Source organism: Cantharellus anzutake (assembly GCF_015039405.1).
Source record: "Cantharellus anzutake strain C23 chromosome Unknown EI90scaffold_88, whole genome shotgun sequence".
Lineage (NCBI taxonomy): Eukaryota > Fungi > Basidiomycota > Agaricomycetes > Cantharellales > Hydnaceae > Cantharellus > Cantharellus anzutake.
In genome coordinates this window covers 1-17905 of record NW_024067038.1, presented here as the reverse complement: position 1 = coordinate 17905, position 17905 = coordinate 1, and the positions used below count along the sequence as shown (strand labels likewise).

The window sequence follows — 17905 nt, the reverse complement described above, 5'->3', positions numbered from 1 at the left end:
TCGAACGACTCTCAGGACTCACCTCCGCATCGCTGTCCAAGTCACTCTGTGCCGATTCGAAGAACACACGTGCTGCTGCCTTTGCTTCTTCCCGGAAAATTGGCGCACGTACAACCTCAACTTTGTGAGTGATCGGGTCATATGTCCTGTACCCACTACAGCCTTCGGGGTAGCCCAAAAACTTCACCAATTTTCCGTGCTCCCCAGCTTTAGCGCTCCTAGATCTTTTGGTCTATGGATGAAAACATCGGCATACCAAACCCTCATGTGAGAGACATTGGGTTTCTTTCCATAGAGTCGTTCAAAAGGGGTGATTCTATCAGAGCGACTATCCACCATGCGGTTGATTGCATAGGTAGCAGTCGCGAGGGCATCTGCCCAGAGAAAATCGGGTGCATGTGCATCCTTCATCAGGGTACGCCCTTTGTCCAGAATCCTCCTGTTTGTCCGTTCCGCGACACCATTCTGTTCAGGGGTATGAGGGACCGTCAACTCCACACCGATTCCTTTCTCTGCGCAATACTTCTCCAGAGCTCCATTCACATATTCTCCCCCTCGGTTGGTCCTCAGTATTTTGACATGTGTCCCAAACTGGTTCGCAAAGAAGGTGTCCATCTTGGCAAACCAAGGGGTAAAGTCTGACTTTAGCGCACAGGGATAAAACCAGGTAAAGTTCGTCCTGTCATCAACCAGCGTGCAAAAATACTGTTTCTTCCCAAGTGATAGGACTTCCATCGGGCCACAAATATCCGAGTGTACTCGGCCAAAGCGTGTGGTCGCAATGTCATGGCCCTTTGCGAAAGAACCCCTCACCATTTCCCCCCTGATGCAGGCTTCGCAATCAAAGTCTTCAGACTCATTCCGGGTTCCATCAACACCGAGCACAGCCCCTTCCTTGATCATGGTGCGAAGTGATTCCTTCCCTGGGTGGGCCAGTCGCTTGTGCAAGAGGTCAAAAGAAGGTGCAGTGGTCATTGCGGCTGGTCCATTATCTAGCTGAGAGGCCTTGGGAGATGACAACTGTGGTTGGTTTAGGTAGAACAATGGCCCCAACTCTGTTAGCGACTCGGCGATTAAGGTTCCAGACTTCGAGATTTTGCAGGTGTTGGTTCCCTCATCAAAGGTTACTCGTATTCCACGGCAGATCAAGACCCGGCAGGAGAGAAGACCATAAGCCAGTTCAGGCACATACTGTACTTCCAAGACTTTGCGATGGACAATCTTTCCGTTTGCGGTGCAGGGGATCAAGACTGTTCCCTGTCCAAGTGAGGGGATTGTACTGGCATTGCCAAGCCGGATGTGTCGCAGGGTAGTGAAAGGTGTGTAATCAAGAAATTCCGTCCTGTTTGGGCAGAAATGGTTGCTGCAGCCAGAATCCACAATCCACGCTTTTACGGTATCCGTGGGTTTGTCCGCTACCAGGGCAGTGTCAGTGATGTATTCAGCACAAATGGAGCTAACACTGTTCTTAGGTCTGGCAGTGGGAGGTTCGTTCCCCAATGCGGTGGCACACATGGCCATCTCAATGCCTGCTGGCATGGTACTGACAGTACTGACAGTAGTAACGTTGGCACTGCCATTTTGTTCTGCGGCTTTCTTTTCCCGGTACGCATCCTTTTCTTCTTGCGTTGCGGTACATTTAGAACGAATGTGGCCTGTCTGTCCACACTTCCAGCAAGTCTGCCGGGAGAGCCAGATGGGGTCATTTGGGTCCTTCCTCTTCCCTTTAGGTCGTTCCCCCTCAGCAGCGAGTGCCTTTGGGGTTTGGAGTGAGTCGGATTTGGTCCCCAGGTTCTCTCCCGCTGCGCGTGCGCGACGTTCATCGGCTTGTACCCTTCTCTTGAGATCATCCAAGTTCCACTTCACACCCTTTGGAAGAGGAGTATCGAGGAGCATTGTTTGTAGTGTATGCATGCAGGGTGGGAGTGTATGGATGAGGCGCATGGCGATCGAACGATTTCCAATGCGGTCCTCGTTGTCAGTCACTTCCTTGTTGACCAGGTAGGCAAAATTGATAAGGGCTGTCAGGTATTCTGAAACTGAGTTGTAGTCGCTGAGCTTAGCGTTGTCATAGCTCTGTCTGGCATAGAATTCCGCTGTGGATCCAGAGTCCTCATATTCATCCTTGAGGGCCTTGAACAGGACGGCAGCGGAGCTTTTCCTGTGTGGAAAGGCATTGCGTTGGATTGATTCATCAAGTGAGAGCCAGATCCTTCGACAAGCATTCCGATCCCCAATTACCCAATCTTGGTGTTCAGTTACTTTGGACGCATCAGGAGCTGTGGTGTTGCTGCCTTCAATGAAGTCCCAGGTGTGGTCCATGGCTATTTCGAGGTTCCCAGACCACAGGATCCAGTCATCTCGTCCTTTTAGTTTGGGGATGGTAAGAACAGCCTTGTCAATGGCAGAATCTTTGAGCAGGGCGGTAGTCATGGTTCTTCGGTGTTACAACCAGAATAGAAGTGCGGCGAGTCAGAACTGGGCAGTCGTTTCAGACAAAAAATTCAGCAGTGCCGGGCGGTGGGTGTGGCAAGTCAGAACTGCATCAGCAAAAGTCCGTTATGCTCCGGAGCATCAAGAGTGGCTGGAGCATGTGGGAGACAAAACAGCAGATTGGGCACTCCTGGAGCCAATAGTGTTCTCCTGGGAGGGGGTTCAGGAGCAGCTGGGAGTGGTGAGGAGTATGTAATGTGCCAGGAGCAGTGGGAGGAAAATTTTGGTCTCTAAAAAGTTGAAAAAAAAATTTTCAGGAAAAAATCAAAAAAAAAATCAGGAACTATAGTGCCTTTAAAGTGCTTTCAGGACATATAATTATTTGCAAAATTGAGGAAGAAATGATGGAGAAAAATGGAAAATACTTTCGGAGACCCGAGAAATAATGAGAACTGAATTGATGGGAAAGTCTGAAAATTGAATAGGAAAGTGAGGGGAAGCCTTGTAAGCATTGTTATTTTCTGCTGTTCTGATTTTTCCTGATTGTTCTTGGTCTCACTCCCAGCTGCTCCTGGACCCTCCCAGGAGCTTTCAGGAGCTTCCAGGAGTATTGAGGAGCAGCTGGGAATGAGACCAAGAAGAATTGGGAAAAATCAGAACAGCAGAAAATAACAATGCTACAAGGCTTCCCCTCACTTTCCTATTCAATTTTCAGACTTTCCTATCAATTCAGTTCTTGGGTCTCCAAAAGTATTTTCCATTAGCTGCTCCTGGACCCTCCCAGGAGCTTCCAGGAGTATCCAGGAGTATCCAGTAGCAGCTGGGAGTGAGACCAAGAACAATCAGGAAAAATTAGAACAGCAGAAAATAACAATGCTACAAGGCTTCCCCTCACTTCCCTATTCAATTTTCAGACTTTCCCATCAATTCAGTTCTCATTATTTCTCGGGTCTCCGAAAGTATTTTCCATTTTTCTCCATCATTTCTTCCTCGATTTTGCAAATAATTATATATCCTGAAAGCACTTCAAAGGCACTACAGTTCCTGAATTTTTTTGATTTTTTCCCTAATTATTTTTTTCAACTTTTTAGAAGTCCCTATTTTTCAAATTTTCCTCATTTCCCTCTATATCCCCCCCTCATTCCCCCCTCATTCCCCCCCTCATTCCCCCCTCATTCCCCCCCCTCATTCTCCCCCTCATTCTCCCCCTCATTCTCCCCTCATTCTCCCCCTCATTTCCCCCTCATTTCCCCCCTCATTCTCCCCCATTTCCCCCTCCCCCATATTCTGCCAGCCCGAAAGTGATTAAGTTGCCAGATTAATCATATATCAGGCCATAAATTTTGATTGTGTATTGGTGAGTCTCAGTGTCCTTGATATATAGTATAGTGTTTGATCTAAATGTTAAGCAGTGTCTTGTTGTGTTAGTCTTGTGGTAGGAGGTATTCATGGGGGAACTTCCCTCTTTTTTTCCTTTTCATTTTCAAATGCTCCAGGAGCTCCCAGAAGCTTCTCACCCCTATACACTTTGAAGCATTTAAATTGTATTTACTGGATATGTTTGTGCACAAAGCAATGCTCCAGGCCCTCCTGGGAGTGCCCTGGAGTACCTAGCCAACTCCGGAGGAAATGGGCTGTTCCTGGACCGGCCAATCTCCTCCTGATTCTCCCAGTGCTCTCGATACTCCGGAGCACTCAGGAGCATAACAATTTTTTGCTGATGTGGGCAGTCGTGTCAGACAACAGTTCAGCGGTGCCGGGCGGTAGGCTTTGCGCAGTGCTGGGGTAGAGTTGTACTGAGCTGATAACCTGTAAATCAGCGGGAGGAAGACTAGAGCGCGGTGTCTAGAGCGCGATGTCAAACGGGGTTTTATGTTAGGCAAGATGTAAACTATGTACAATCTATAAGGTTGAGGACTTACCTAGAGTGCGATGTCAAACGGGGTTGAGCATCGCACTCAGGTAATCCTCGCTCTTTTATGTCTATCTAACTATACAACAAAGCGAATAACAAAGGTGAAACTAGCGCCTCCGGCGCTTTGTGCGACTAAGGGTTTGCCACATGGCAACGCTTTGCCTGCAGCTCCGCCTCCCCTTTGTCCTCATGTGGCGTCGGGCTGCCACATCAACAACCAGGTCTTTGTCGCACACTGCAATTCTTTGTTGGCCATGGGTTGGTGTCTGAGGTCCTCCTTGAAACACGGATTAAAGTTCTATTAAATGAAGTAGAAAAACTGTAAGTTCCGACTCATCCTTTGCCAGATGTGCATCCAACTTGGCCACTATAGGTTCCCCAAGAACTCTTCACCAATGCCATGTGATACATGGAACCACTCCGAGTCGGAAATTGTGTTGCCACAAGTGAAAGAAGGCGCACGCTTGAAACCTATCATACTGGATTCAGATTCAGATTCAGCCTCGGATAGCCCGCATTCATTCACACATTTGGGCCCTCACCACTATTGCTCTGGATTTCAGGTGACAGTGCCTGAAGGACAGACTCCGTTCACAGAGTGGCCATGGCTAGAGTATGAACATTTGGCTATGTCAATGACTGTGCTCATTAACAATGGGATGCTCACGATTTACTCCGCAACCTGCACAAGGGATGGGAATCCTTGCCACGAATGTCGAAAATTGAAGCAGCAGCTGCCCATTGCATGCATACAGGACCGCATTTCCCAGGGTGTCCCTGAGAGTACTCCATACAAGTACTTGGGTATGAGGAGACTCATAGAGTTGCTTAGACGAAAAGATCGTCAAATTAATGAACTCAAATTGGGCAGTCTCAATCGCAACCACAAACTGGAAGTGCTCACCACATCAAACTTGGATTACAAGAGATTCGCTATGGCTGTAAGCCAATGCAATGTCCCTCATATCAACATTCTTGTGCAGTCTGCACTTCGAAACAAGCACGGAATTAGAGGGATAATTCAGCTTCTCACAAGAGCGACATTAGGAACTTACCGTCCAGCTTACACAGAAGAAGAACACCTAATAAGCATTGTGCTGTATCGACTAGGGGGAGCAAGAGTTGCCGAGTTTGCACACGCTGCCCTAGGGACTCCAGGCCTAACAACAGTCCGAAAACATTGCATAACTTCAATACTTGCATCCGCAGTTTTCCCAAAACTGGACGAGCTTACACGGAACATTGAATCAGCCTATGAACACTGCACTCTGACAGGGAAAGGGAGAGTTGGACTTGTCTGTATGTTTGATGAGATAAAAGTCAAAGAAGGGCTGGACTGGTGTCCCTGGACCAATTCTGTCATTGGCCTTTGCCGCGAACATTCAAGCTCCTGCCCATACACCTTCCACAACTTGGATGATGCTCAAGTTATATGTGAAGAGCTGTCAGAGAAGCGCATCCACCTAGGGACAGAGGTAAGTTGAAGGTTTTGGTGGCATAGGCGGGAAACTGATGACAGCGGGATTAGGCAACAGTTGGAGCAATTGGTGCCCTCACCAAAAGCCACCAAGAATATATTGCACGGCCCTTTCTCATCAGTGCAACATGCAAAAGCGAGACAGCTGAACAACATGCAGATCTCCTTCGGTTGGCATGGGGAGCATGCAAAGAGGAGACGTCTCTAATAGGTGGCCGGGTGTATTGTCTTGCATCCAATGGGGAATCGCGATGTGGGAAAGCACTTGTAGCTCTCACAGAAAAGTCCCCCTTGTCAGCATTCTCACCCATATACCCACTCCTTCACGACCTCCACCTTCTAAACATGATGGTTGGAGATGATGATATCACATCCGATAAGGATTACAAACATGTCATGAAACGTTTGCGGCATGCTCACCTCCATCCCAAAGGTATCAGAGTCGGTTCCACCCAAATTACACCCTCACTCCTCCGAAGACAACTTGAATCAGCAAGCATTCCCATAAACCGCATCAATAACCTTCTCAATGTGGCAGACAAGCAAGATGTCACAACAATGATTAATTTGATGCAATTAATTTGGTCACTCTCACCTCCTTCATCCACGGATAACCCCATTCACCGCCAGGACCGCACTGCTTTGAACCGGCATTCAAAGCTGCTCCGATGGCTCATACTTCCATATATCAATGTCGAGCTTAGCCTACATGATCAGTTAAAATGCCTCAGTGCTGCGGCTCATGTAGCATATGTATTCTTCATGCATGAAAACATGCGTTCAGCATACATCCCAGCGGCTCTCTATCGGGACATACAGATAATGGTCAAAAATGCTTACTTTTGTGTTGCAAAAGCGAAGCTTGAAGATCCGGATGGGAAATTCTTCATTGTCCTTCTGGGCACCGACAGGTTAGAATGGATATTTGGATTCATTCGGGCAGAGAATGGCTATAACGTGAATGTTAGCACTTACAGCCTTTCTAACCGTGTCTCTGGTGCAGTGGAATGTCATGCGATATTATCCCAACACCTGGAATGGGACCGAGGACCATGTCGACTAAGGCTTCAGGGGATCAGTGACACAGCGGGTGTTGAACAAAAAGTGGATCACATCAATCCAGCCTCATGGAAAGGCAATGTACATCTTGCCAACGTGCACCTAGCCTCAGCATGGAAAGCGGGCTGTCTTCTTGTGGAAAATGATGACGATCTTGCTGAGTTTAGTCCGGCAATGAAGTTCAGAAATCTGGAATCTCAAATGGGGGCCGACTTGTTGAACCCTTTCGGATCAGTAGCACATGGGGACCATGATGACGACGGAGAAGAGCTCACCCAAATGTCGCAAACACAACCTCCAAGTCAAAAAAGCCTTATCCCATCTGGAACATCGATGTTCGGGTTATTGGATTTAGCAGATGAAGAATGTGCATGCCAGATTGGGCTCAGTTGTACCATCGAATTGCCTGATGGGAAGCGAGTACACAAGGCAAGGGTCCTGCGCGAGTTCACAAAGTATTCAAGCGAGTCAGGTTCCACGGACCGATTGAGGAGGGTGGCAAACATCTCGAAATTTGCCCAACCTACACCGATCCTAAGCCATCATGTTGGAGATGGTACACTCACAGAAGCACATTGCATCCTTGTTCAGGATGCCGTTGCAACCATCCTACAATGTGAGGGAGTCCCCTTCCTGGCAATTGCTCAGGTCAATTCAATCAAAGTGGACGGAAATGTTCAGACATATGTGGACAAAGATATTCTCCCCGAAAGTACAGTGTCTATTGGCATCCAAATCCTCAGTTTGAAGCCTGCAAATATCGTATTTTCAGATGGGAAGGAGGGTGATTGGAAGTGGGCAAGTGGAAATGACGCGAGCCTCAATGTTCCCGGAAGATATCTGCAACAGATTAGTCCAGGACTTGTTGAGGAACATGGAGATGCCTTACCACGTTCCATTGCATATGGATTCCAAAGCAGTGAGCTGCGCGATCTTGCTGCAAAAATGTTTCAAAGTCTCACAGCAGAAGAAATCCGTGGACTTGTTGAAACCCATCTGACAGAGGATTTTCCTTATAAGATTGAAGGTGCGCTGTTACAAAATGGTTGAGAAGGATTTCTCTGACCTGGTTTACAGGGAGAGTGTGTTTTGCATGCGAAGTTGAAGGAATGGAACATGAAACCTCGGATACTAACACCAATTCATGCCCACGTTGTCATGCGCTGACCGAGAATACTCCAAAACTCCTTGCACACATTGCTGCTCATGTCCTTTATGACTCTTCCATCGACCGTTCTAGTGAGCCTTGTGGTCTCTGTCAGTAAATGTAATAACAACCCCAGCTGGATGGCGCAAGGGCACGTGAAGAAGATAGATTTTATTTTTGGTCCCAGAGTTTGAATCCGATATTTGTTTGATAATATCAGGGAGTAAGCGAGAACGGCCCTGAATCACGTGCTGATCATACTCCCTTAGTTTGAATTGATATTTTAAGTGTTATGGGAAAATGATTTCCAACATTGCTATAGCCTGTGCTGGTTGCCCAGTGGTTCGGCTGTAGCTGGTCTGTTATATCGGATGGGGGTGCTTTGGTTCAAATCCCGCTTGGGGTTATTTTTCGTCGTTGTTGTTTTGTTTTGTTTTGTTGGTTTGTCTGTTTGTTTGTTTATTTGTTTTGGGCCTCCCCATTCAAGTCGATTCATTGATATTAAGGTCCTTCTATGACTTTGTATAAGTATTGCATCATCATGGTTCAACTTCAACTTGTGAACCGCAGGCAGGCAAAAGAAAGTATAATTCCACTGCAGAGAATCGAACTCCAGCACATTCAATACTCCAAACACCGAACAACAATTTAGCCACTAGGCAACCAGTGACACCGATACCACAGTGCAAATTTATTTCTCTATAAAGTGTTAATATCAATTCAAACTCGGGGAGTAACGGCCGCACGTGATTCAGGGAGTTAAGGGTCTTCACTCTTCCCCGATATTTTCGTGGTAAAAAATTCTCTAGTTGGTTTCGAAATCAAAAATTCTTTTTTTGATATCTCACGTGCCCTTGCGCCATCCAGCCTGGGGTTGTTATTACATTTACTGGTCTCTGTCTCAAGCCCAGCCGGTTTGTTCTCCGGATGCAAAAGGGAACAATCGGTGTCGACTTCGCCAAGTCAACTTGTGCTAGGCTTGCCAAATTCTCATATGGGCCTGCGAGCACCCCATCCCAAGCCAACCCATGTGGTAATGTCCCAGTTAAATGTTCTCGCTGTCCAAAAGGATCAAGTGCAGTTTGGAGATACAATCAGGATGCTCACTATCGCGCTAAGCATTCCCCTGCGCTCCCTCCTATGGAGCTTGCGATCACTAATTTTGAAATAGAAGGACTCAAGGTACTCTGGGACAATCGCCATACAGCAAACCGCATGGAAGTGAGGCGTCGGAAGCAGCGTAAGCCGCATTTTGTGATATCCGAAGCTCACAGCACCCGACTTGCTCTCCGGACTACCGATCTAGAAGGGTCAAGTGCAGCGAGCTCTCAGATGAATTCCAATGTTGAAGATAGTCTACAACAAGCCCATGATACCAATCCCTTGCCCCCTGATCCCTTAGTCCCCCATCCAAGCCCGGGCCCGCTGTTATCTGCCAACGAGTCTATCCAAACCAGCCTACCTGCTGTGCATCAAAGTGGGCGTCCTATGCGCTTGGTACAGCAGCTGGTGACTGCTCTCCACAGGTGCTGTGATGTGGAAGTTACAGCGGATGAAATCACTAATGGGTCTAATGTCGTACGCTGTCCGAAGCCAGGATGTGAGACAGTTTGGGTCAGTCAACTTGAATACTTCGACTTTGACAACAAATACTCATTATTTTCGTTAGTTTCATCGAGCTTGTCAAGGGCTTGGATCATATATTCCCCAGGGTGGAATTGTGGATCCCACGATTTTGGTAGAGCCCCCAAACGTCCACGCAAATATTGATTCACCCTTTTTGATATTACCCGACTAACAATTTACATTGTACATACACTCCATAACCTAATCTAAAATTTCCGCCAAAAATAAGTTCGTCACACCTTGATGACACCCTCCCTCCCATACCATGTGTTCGGCATTCGCCGATCCGACACCCCTTGGCAGGCACCAGAAAACTGGAATCGCGGGATTATCCAGGGTTGACCCGTGCCACTCCCGGTCACGGAGGTCCAGTCTTCACATAGTCATAAATTCCTTGCAATATCACTAGTATTAAGGGGGGAACTGGCTGTTCAAATCGTAGGACATAATCCTGTTTGTCGGGCCACCTGAGTTTTGACCGAATGAAGATGCAAAATGGGGGTATCCGAGATGCCTGAGAACTATAAAGTTAAGGAAGCTCGTAGCAACTGGCTGTCGCCCCCACGCCTTATCAGCTCGAGAGTAAGCAAAGTCCAACAACGGGCATCTCATGTCTCATGCCGGAGTATGAAAAATGAGAGACAATTGCTTTCGTACCATCCAAGACCAGACAGACAGTTTTCCGGATCTCCCAGGTCGAGAGGGAGGTAAAGAGTCTTCCGTGACAAAGCAGGGATATTATGGTGTAGATATCGACGTACGCTGTGACCTGACTCACGGAGTTGAGTCTGTGGCGTCGTGTTACCTTTCTTGGTAAACTCGCTGCTATGGCTGTTGGCAGCTGCGCCATTCAAAGCAAGTGCTTCGCTTATAAAGCGCGAAAATTCCCTTTACGTCTTTCCCCAATTCGCGTACTATGGAACTGAGCAACATATCGCTAAAACATGGACCGCCTGAACGACTCCCGTAAGTTTGATCGAGATATCGCCTAGCTAGACCGAATACTCCCTCCATGAGAACCGGCGACAGCAGTCGGATACCGTGTAGTATGGTATCCGCATCTACAGGCCGAGTCCTTAAATACATAGTCAATGAGTGCTCACGCCGCTTGCGTCGTCCGCCAAAGCAGCAAGGGCTACATGCTAGACAAAGGAGAGAAACGTGAAACTGAACTGGAACAAAGGAACAAGGGCACATTGCCCCAGCGCCACTTGTAACCTTAAGTTACTATGGCGTCGCGACGCCTTCCCCCCAAAAATGCGATTGTACGGTCCAGGTTTTCCAGCCGAGTGGATTTTCCCCTGACCGCCTGTGGCGTTGGGCTGTTACTCCCAACACTGCTTGCCCATCGTCATCGGTTTTGAGGGGTTCTTCCAGATAATGACGAGCCTTCACATAAATTTCCCCGATCAGAGGTATGAATTCATCGCATTCTTCTACTACTGCCCCCAAACATTGACGAAGCATTAGCTTGGATTGGAAGGGTCTATGATATCACATACGGTTATACCAACTTTAAAAGACGAATGAGATTTCCTAAGTGTTGAAATCTCTTGTTTCTTGGTACGCTGTGGACCGTCCATTGAGTCCGTCGGACCATATTTCTTGCGCACGGACATTCCCTTGAAAGATTGCCCGATGCTTCCGTTTTTGGAGTCTATGTTGATGGACAACTCACACTGTCATGGATGGCTTAAAAGCCACGATGACGAAATTTCTCTCACTCTCTCTCCCCTCAGTTCACGTATCTAGAACTGAGGTGAGATAATCTTAGTCTTGTTGCACACTGTAGTAATAACTAACAATGTGCAAATGTGTTACCAGCGCTTACACGACGCTAGTTCATAAATTTCAATAGTAAGGAGCCCCGCAGCTTCCTCACAATCAACTGAGACCTTACATTATGGAAAGTGTGGAATGAACATTGAAAGAGTGTTGGCATGCCCTCATGAATCGTGCGGTGCCTTCTCCCGGATCCCTGTATAACACAGTTAACAGGAAGGTACATAACTCTCGTGACCAGACCCTTACCGTGGTATCACTGGTGGTGCGGACCAATAATGCGCTGGTAAGCCGATGCATGCTACCACATAGAGCTGATGTCTTTGACCCATGAGCACCTCGCAGATTCAATTGTGGAGTAGCAATTAAAATTGAAAAGTGCCAGGTAATTAAGGAGACGACGCTATGGGCAGCAAGAGAGCAAGAACGTTGCACAAAGGTGGTCGACCTGCAGAACCTTGCAAGGGACCTTAATTCCGATGGCGCCATTATGTCATATGTACCTCATCTGCATAGCGGTGAGATGATTACACGCTTAGCAAGTCAAGATCTTGGGCATGAACATTCCACACTGTCGCAGTAATATACCCCAAGTCCATGGGATGGTGGAGGGAAGAGATCGATGTGGAAAAAGAGTAACAGTCACGGAATGCATTACTCCCTTCTATCTGGCTCCCCTACCCCATTTGGACGGGCAAGGAGACACTTTACCTGACTTCCTGCAAGTAATTCCATTGATTTAAATATATCTTGAAGAGCCGTAACAATCTTCAGCGTCTTTGAGTCGTTCGCTTTGTTGGTACCAAGTGACAACAGAAAGCCTTCGAATCCCATAACTTCGGGTTCGCTAGCTTCTGAAGTAGACCGCACAAAGGCATATTTCCAGGCATCATCTCTTCCCCCCAGTTTCTGGAATGGGTCGTCCATCACAAGTGTCCAACCCGTGCATGGAAGCGTGTGATCGACAATCACAGCAGGCATCAGAACTGGGATCGCAGAATCATCCACGATGGCTAGGATTGACCGCATGATGCACCTCCTCACTAGACTACGAGGGTCATAATCTTCCGGATCATCGAATGCCCTCAAAAAGTGATATATGACACGGAACATCACTGGTCCTGGGGGGAAGAATGGCTGTCCAAAACGTAAGACATAATCCTGTTCTCCGGGCCATAAGGGCTTTAACCGAGTAAGAATGCGGAATGGGGGTGGATGAGATGCCTGAGATCCGAAGAGTCTAAGAGGCTTGTAAGAACCAACTGTGCCCCGCCGTGTCAGCTCAATAGTAAGCAAAGTCCACAATGACAAACTTACACTCGAACTGCTTCTCGTACCGAAATATGACAAACGAGGGAGAATCGCTTTCGTACCATTCCGAGACTGATACGGCATGGAAATGCTGATTCCCTATGGCATTCACGCAGAGGAGCTGGGGGAAGCATTGTCTCAGCGCTGCAAGATCAGAAAGTTTTACCAATCCTCCCTCGGGATTCATCCAGGTCGAGAGGTTGAGATAAAGAGTGTTCTGTGCCAAGAAAGGGATACCATGGACTATTTGGATGACTTCTGTGAGTGTAATCGAGATGCCGCCTAGATCGAGCACTCCCTCCTTGAGAACCGACAGCAGGCGTTGCGTGAGTGGCTCAGGATATTGGTTGTGGGCACCTGAAATTTTGGCACAAGCCCTGACCACCTGCTCTGGGACCTGTGTCCATTCTGTACATGGGATTTTCATGAGGGCATAAAGAGATAGGGTCGGAGGGACAGCTCGCTCTCGCTGCCCACTTAATCCACCATCGTGTCCGGCAGGAATGTTACGACCAAACTCGTGGGGCCAACAAAGCTTCAGAGTTTCGTACGGAATTGTTTCAAACTCCTTAATCGACCCGATAGCGGCAGCCACTGCTTGCTCCCATCCCCGGTCTCCAGCGGTCCTGGGGACCTGCCCGGATGGATAATAAGCCCTCCCATAAGTTTTCCCAGTCAGAGGTACGAATGCATCGCATTTATCGATTATCGCCGCCTCAAGACCACTGACACTAACGAAGCAGTAGCGTGGATTGGAAGGGTCTGTGATGTCGAATACGGTGATGCCATCATTATTGTCTGGAAAAGGGCGATAAGATTTCGTAGAGAGCCTAGCAGCGGCGCAAAGAGGCTTTCCCACCCTTGTCTGAGATCATATCCGTATTCTGACATCCCAGAGAAGGTGCCGATGCAGTGACGCGGTTCGATATGCAGCCCCAGAGCAGTGACGCTATAAAAGGGCACGGATTCAGGTCTTCAGGGACTGAATCGAGGTCCACATGATATAATTCCGAAAGTATGGAATGAATATTGAAAGGATGTTGGCATGCCTTCATGAATCGTACGGCGCCTTCAAGTGCAGCTTTCCCTGGTAATATGATTGATGGGGACAAAAAAAGAGCCCGAAAACTCTCGCGATTAGACCCTACCGTAGTACCACTGATGATGCAATCCAACAATGCGCCGGTATGCCCCACCGATCCGCGCTACCACATAGAGCTGATGTCTTTGACCCATGAGCACCTTGTTGATTCGGCTTTCGAGTAGCAATAAAATTGAAACGGGCCAAGCAATCCAAAGGTATGGATGTGCAGCGCTAAAAAGAGAGATGAAAGGCAAGATAGTGACTCTGATGGCCAACAGCAAGGGGTCAGGTGATTTTACCAGGTTAGGCTAGTCAGTCACTGCGTTTAGAGGAAGATTTTCGCTGTACTAATCCTGTGTTGTTCGCTGCAAAATTCCGTTGGACTTACAAGGCTGCAATATTCACGACTGGAATTTCTGTTGGAGGAAGGGCCCTCAGCGCATGTATTTACACATGTTTATATTACTCTATATAATTCAAGAGTTAACTGCTATATGTTGTCCAACCGCCGTTGACCTGGTACTTTCTACAGGTTATGAGCCCAGGCAGCTCGCCTGGACACCTGAGGTATTAAGGAAATCCGCCTAACTCTCGTGGTACATAGCCCTGGTTTTGTGGCTGTTGGTGAAAGTCCTCGAGTTTGAGGCAAGAATTTGCGATAAGTCCCGCTGGGCACGCGCTTATTGAGAAAGTCCTCAGGATTGAGGCAGGGATTTTGTGATACTGTACTAACACGACCAACAACCGGTCACGCGTCACACGAAGGTCTTGGATTGAATTAAAAATCAACACAACTGAATTGATTGGGTGCCTCCGGCAATTACTGGAGGCCGTGGGAACCGGTTGTTGGTTGTGTGAGTACAGTAAGTCCTGCTGGGCACACATTGTTGAAGTCACGAGTCACCGGAACCTTCTGGGGCATTCTGGATTGTTGTGGGAAATCACTAGAATATTCCCATTTGCCTGTGCTTGCATATGCGCACTTGCACAACAGTTTATTTTACGTATAATATCATTGTAATACATTTCGTGTATGTATAAATATGCACAGATGTGCATTGAGCAAAATCATCAGAAAAGTTTCTAGCTTACCTCTGGTCTTGCGAGTATAACCGCTGAAGTAAGTGGATTGCCTTATCAGGAATCCCTACATTACAACACACATTAATTGAGAAAGTCCTCAGGCTTGATGTCACGGCCCTGCAAAAGGTGCCCATCTGCGATCACTCTCCTATGTTGTAAGGGGCAAGGGATCTACCACCCTAACGAGAAAGAGAGGGGCCACAGAGTTGGGAGTGCTCAGGGGAGGTCCGGATGAAGAGGAAGGGGGGAGGAGAAATGGTCTGGGTGCGATGTGATAAAAATGAGAAAACTCGTAAATCTCACTAGAAATCAAACTGATGGGAACTCTGTCCCTGCACTATGTCTTGAGCCTCTTTGGCTTCGTATTTGCCGCTCTGGGCGCTGGTAATGTCTGCTAGAACTTCATGTTCTTGTTGGGAGCACCTCTCTCTGTTGGGGGAGTCCTTTTTGTAAATACAGGAAGAGGGTAACTATAAATATGAAAGAAATACGTGGAAATCTGAATGATCCGACGGGTTTAGGACGGCAACAGATCCACAAGGAACAAATAAGAAAAAAGCAATATCAAAGAAATATTGACGTTGTTAAGGAAATAAAGAAACATGGCAATCGCCTCAACCGCTGAACCAAATCCGTCGCTCGTAACATCGTTCGACTCATGTTAACAAGGCTTTCCAACGATACCAAATTCGTCCGGATTGGTGGAGAATTGATGGAGATATGGAGGAAGCGGTGCGGGTGACAGTTGCCCAATTTGGAAACTGATGGTTGTCCATGGTCGGAATGGCTTGAAAAAATCGGAAGAAATATGAAAAACGTGGAAGGAATATATGGAACAATGGTAGATGTGTTTCGGGAGTGGGGTGCTTGACGTGGGTGGTAGAATCGCGATAATCGGCTTGTTTGCATGGTACCGGCTGTGCCTGCCTACAACGTCCCCACCACCCATCCGCCCTGTCAGCTTTCTCTGTGAAAGGGATCTTACTTGTTTTGGGGACAGTACGTTCCGTTCCCCCGTTCACCTCAGGCCTCAGTTGGTCCGTCTAAGTATACGCTTTGATGGGCTGTATATTAATGGGGTAGAAGTAAAGGCTGATCTGCCTTTTACAGCTACCCTGAGGGTTTATATACATTCTAATGCATTCTCGGCACAAATAAATAGAGAAGCTTCCGCGACGCTAAATTAGTGTCGCGACATAATTATCAGACAACAAAACAAATTGATGTTGTGGGCGGAATATAGACATGGGCCGGGGCCTCACATCCTCCTCCCTTGTGATATTAAATCACAGACAGGGTACAAGCACAAATACACAAGGGGAAAACAAGCATTTTAAAGAAATAAAATTTTAATGTTCTACATACAAAAAGATGTATGCAAATGGGGGCACACTCATTGCAGGAGGCTATAATAGTAGTTTGTAGGTGAAGCCCACTTAGAGTTTCTGCTGGAAACATATGCACCCAGATCTCAACGACAGAGTTGTTGACAATGAAACGACTTTCTTGTCATTGTGAGTTCATTAAATACCATCATTGACAGTGATGATGTTGACAGTGGAGGTCATCGATGAAGAGGAAAGTGAATAATCAATGATGTTGTCGTTGACGAAAGAGGAAAGGTACAACGCAGATAATCAATGACAGCATTGTCATTGACGAAAGTAAGAAAGTTAATAATCAATGACAGCCCTGTCGTTGACGAAGGTAGGGATATGAGGGATCAGTTCCTCATCCGTTTATGGGCGCGGACCCGGATGGGCCAGAGCCGGATGGGTGATTTCAACGTGGTCCTACAAGTCATCATGGACCTTGCTGCATCGACAGCAACATCGTCGCTGAGATAGTTGTTGTTGTAGTGACAAGTCTTGACATTGTTAGAATGGGGCGGAAACGGACGACTCCGGAGTGGAATCGGAGACTTAGCGTGGAGGGACCTTGGCCTCAGCGACTCAAGCGGAGCGCTGTGCCATTGCTGTTTGTCCATTTGGTCCTTAATTTCACAGTAGGTGAGCAGGAAGTCTCTTGGGGGCATTTCAGGTCGATTTCGGACTGAAACCAAGACGAGTATGTACAAGCGCCGATATATATAATGGAAGGGGCAAAAGCACAAAGAGAACAAAGGGTGACCGAATCGGAACGAAGACGTCCGAACGGGAACAAAGGGTAGAGGGAGCGGAGCGGTACCGAAGGTCATAGGGCAAGACCTGTGATACGTCCGAAAGGAGGTAGAGAGGGCGAGGCCCAGAGGGGCAGGAGGATGAGGGGAAGTGGGGATGATGACTAACTGGCTAGAATAGAAGGAAGCAGTAGTCCAAATAGGGATGAAGGGAAAATGCGAGAAATACATTACAGGCGGCGAGAGCGCCGAAGGCGGTCCGCGAAGCTCGGGGGTTGCGGAGCTTATGGAGGTTACGGAGGCGGGGTTGGAAGTCCGAGGAATATTGGCAATGGTGTTTACGTAGTATGAGGTCACCAATGCAATGGACTAAGGCCGAGGTGGAGTCAAAGTCCGAGGTAGGGACTATGACGGAGGCTCGGAGTAAGGTACGAGCGGTGTCCGAGTGCGAAGTACGGAACAACGGTAGAAGGTCGTAACTTGGCGGAAGGGTGGTGGAGGAGTAACGGAGGGAGGAGAGAGTGGCGGAAAGGAGAGTAGTCAGGTCCGAAGGTGAGTATCGGAGCGGACGGGGGAAGCATAGGAGGTTAACAGGAGGGTGGAGGTGTTGTGAAGGGGGAGCGGAGTAGTAGGAGGAGGTGTGTTGCCAGGACCGAAGGTGAGTATCGGAACGGCAGCGGTAGGTTATGACTCCGGAGGTGAAGACGGTGGAGGTCCGGAAGTCGGGTCGGGGTCGGGTATGCACGGATATGACAGACATCAGCGTCATTCATGGATGAATCCTCGTCTTGACGACGGTGCAAGTAATGGGTATGGTGCACGGGATGGCCATGTCCAGGGGAAGTGGAGGGAGCACACTGTCAGGGCAC

At 47.9% G+C, this 17905-nt stretch overlaps 3 protein-coding genes across 3 annotated transcripts; 2 read left to right on the top strand and 1 right to left on the bottom strand.

Annotated features, from left to right (window-relative positions):
- Nucleotides 1-5007: 5007 nt before the first annotated feature.
- On the top strand, nucleotides 5008-7010 carry EI90DRAFT_2940187 (uncharacterized protein; the record flags this gene model as incomplete). Its single annotated transcript, XM_039055237.1, has 2 exons — nucleotides 5008-5823; nucleotides 5877-7010. Coding segments are annotated over 2 exons (1950 nt in total), but the record flags the coding sequence as incomplete, so codon positions are not given.
- Nucleotides 7011-8958: 1948 nt separating this feature from the next.
- Nucleotides 8959-9829, top strand: EI90DRAFT_3132405 (uncharacterized protein; the record flags this gene model as incomplete). The annotated part of the gene is made up of 2 exons (XM_039064474.1): nucleotides 8959-9645; nucleotides 9701-9829. 2 exons carry the CDS (start codon nucleotides 8959-8961, stop codon nucleotides 9827-9829), a joined length of 816 nt encoding a protein of 271 aa, XP_038910104.1.
- Nucleotides 9830-12093: 2264 nt separating this feature from the next.
- On the bottom strand, nucleotides 12094-13986 carry EI90DRAFT_3132404 (uncharacterized protein; the record flags this gene model as incomplete). The annotated part of the gene is made up of 4 exons (XM_039064473.1): nucleotides 12094-12701; nucleotides 12757-13548; nucleotides 13610-13837; nucleotides 13899-13986. The coding sequence occupies 4 exons, from the start codon at nucleotides 13984-13986 to the stop codon at nucleotides 12094-12096; spliced, it is 1716 nt and encodes a 571-aa protein (XP_038910103.1).
- Nucleotides 13987-17905: the final 3919 nt, after the last annotated feature.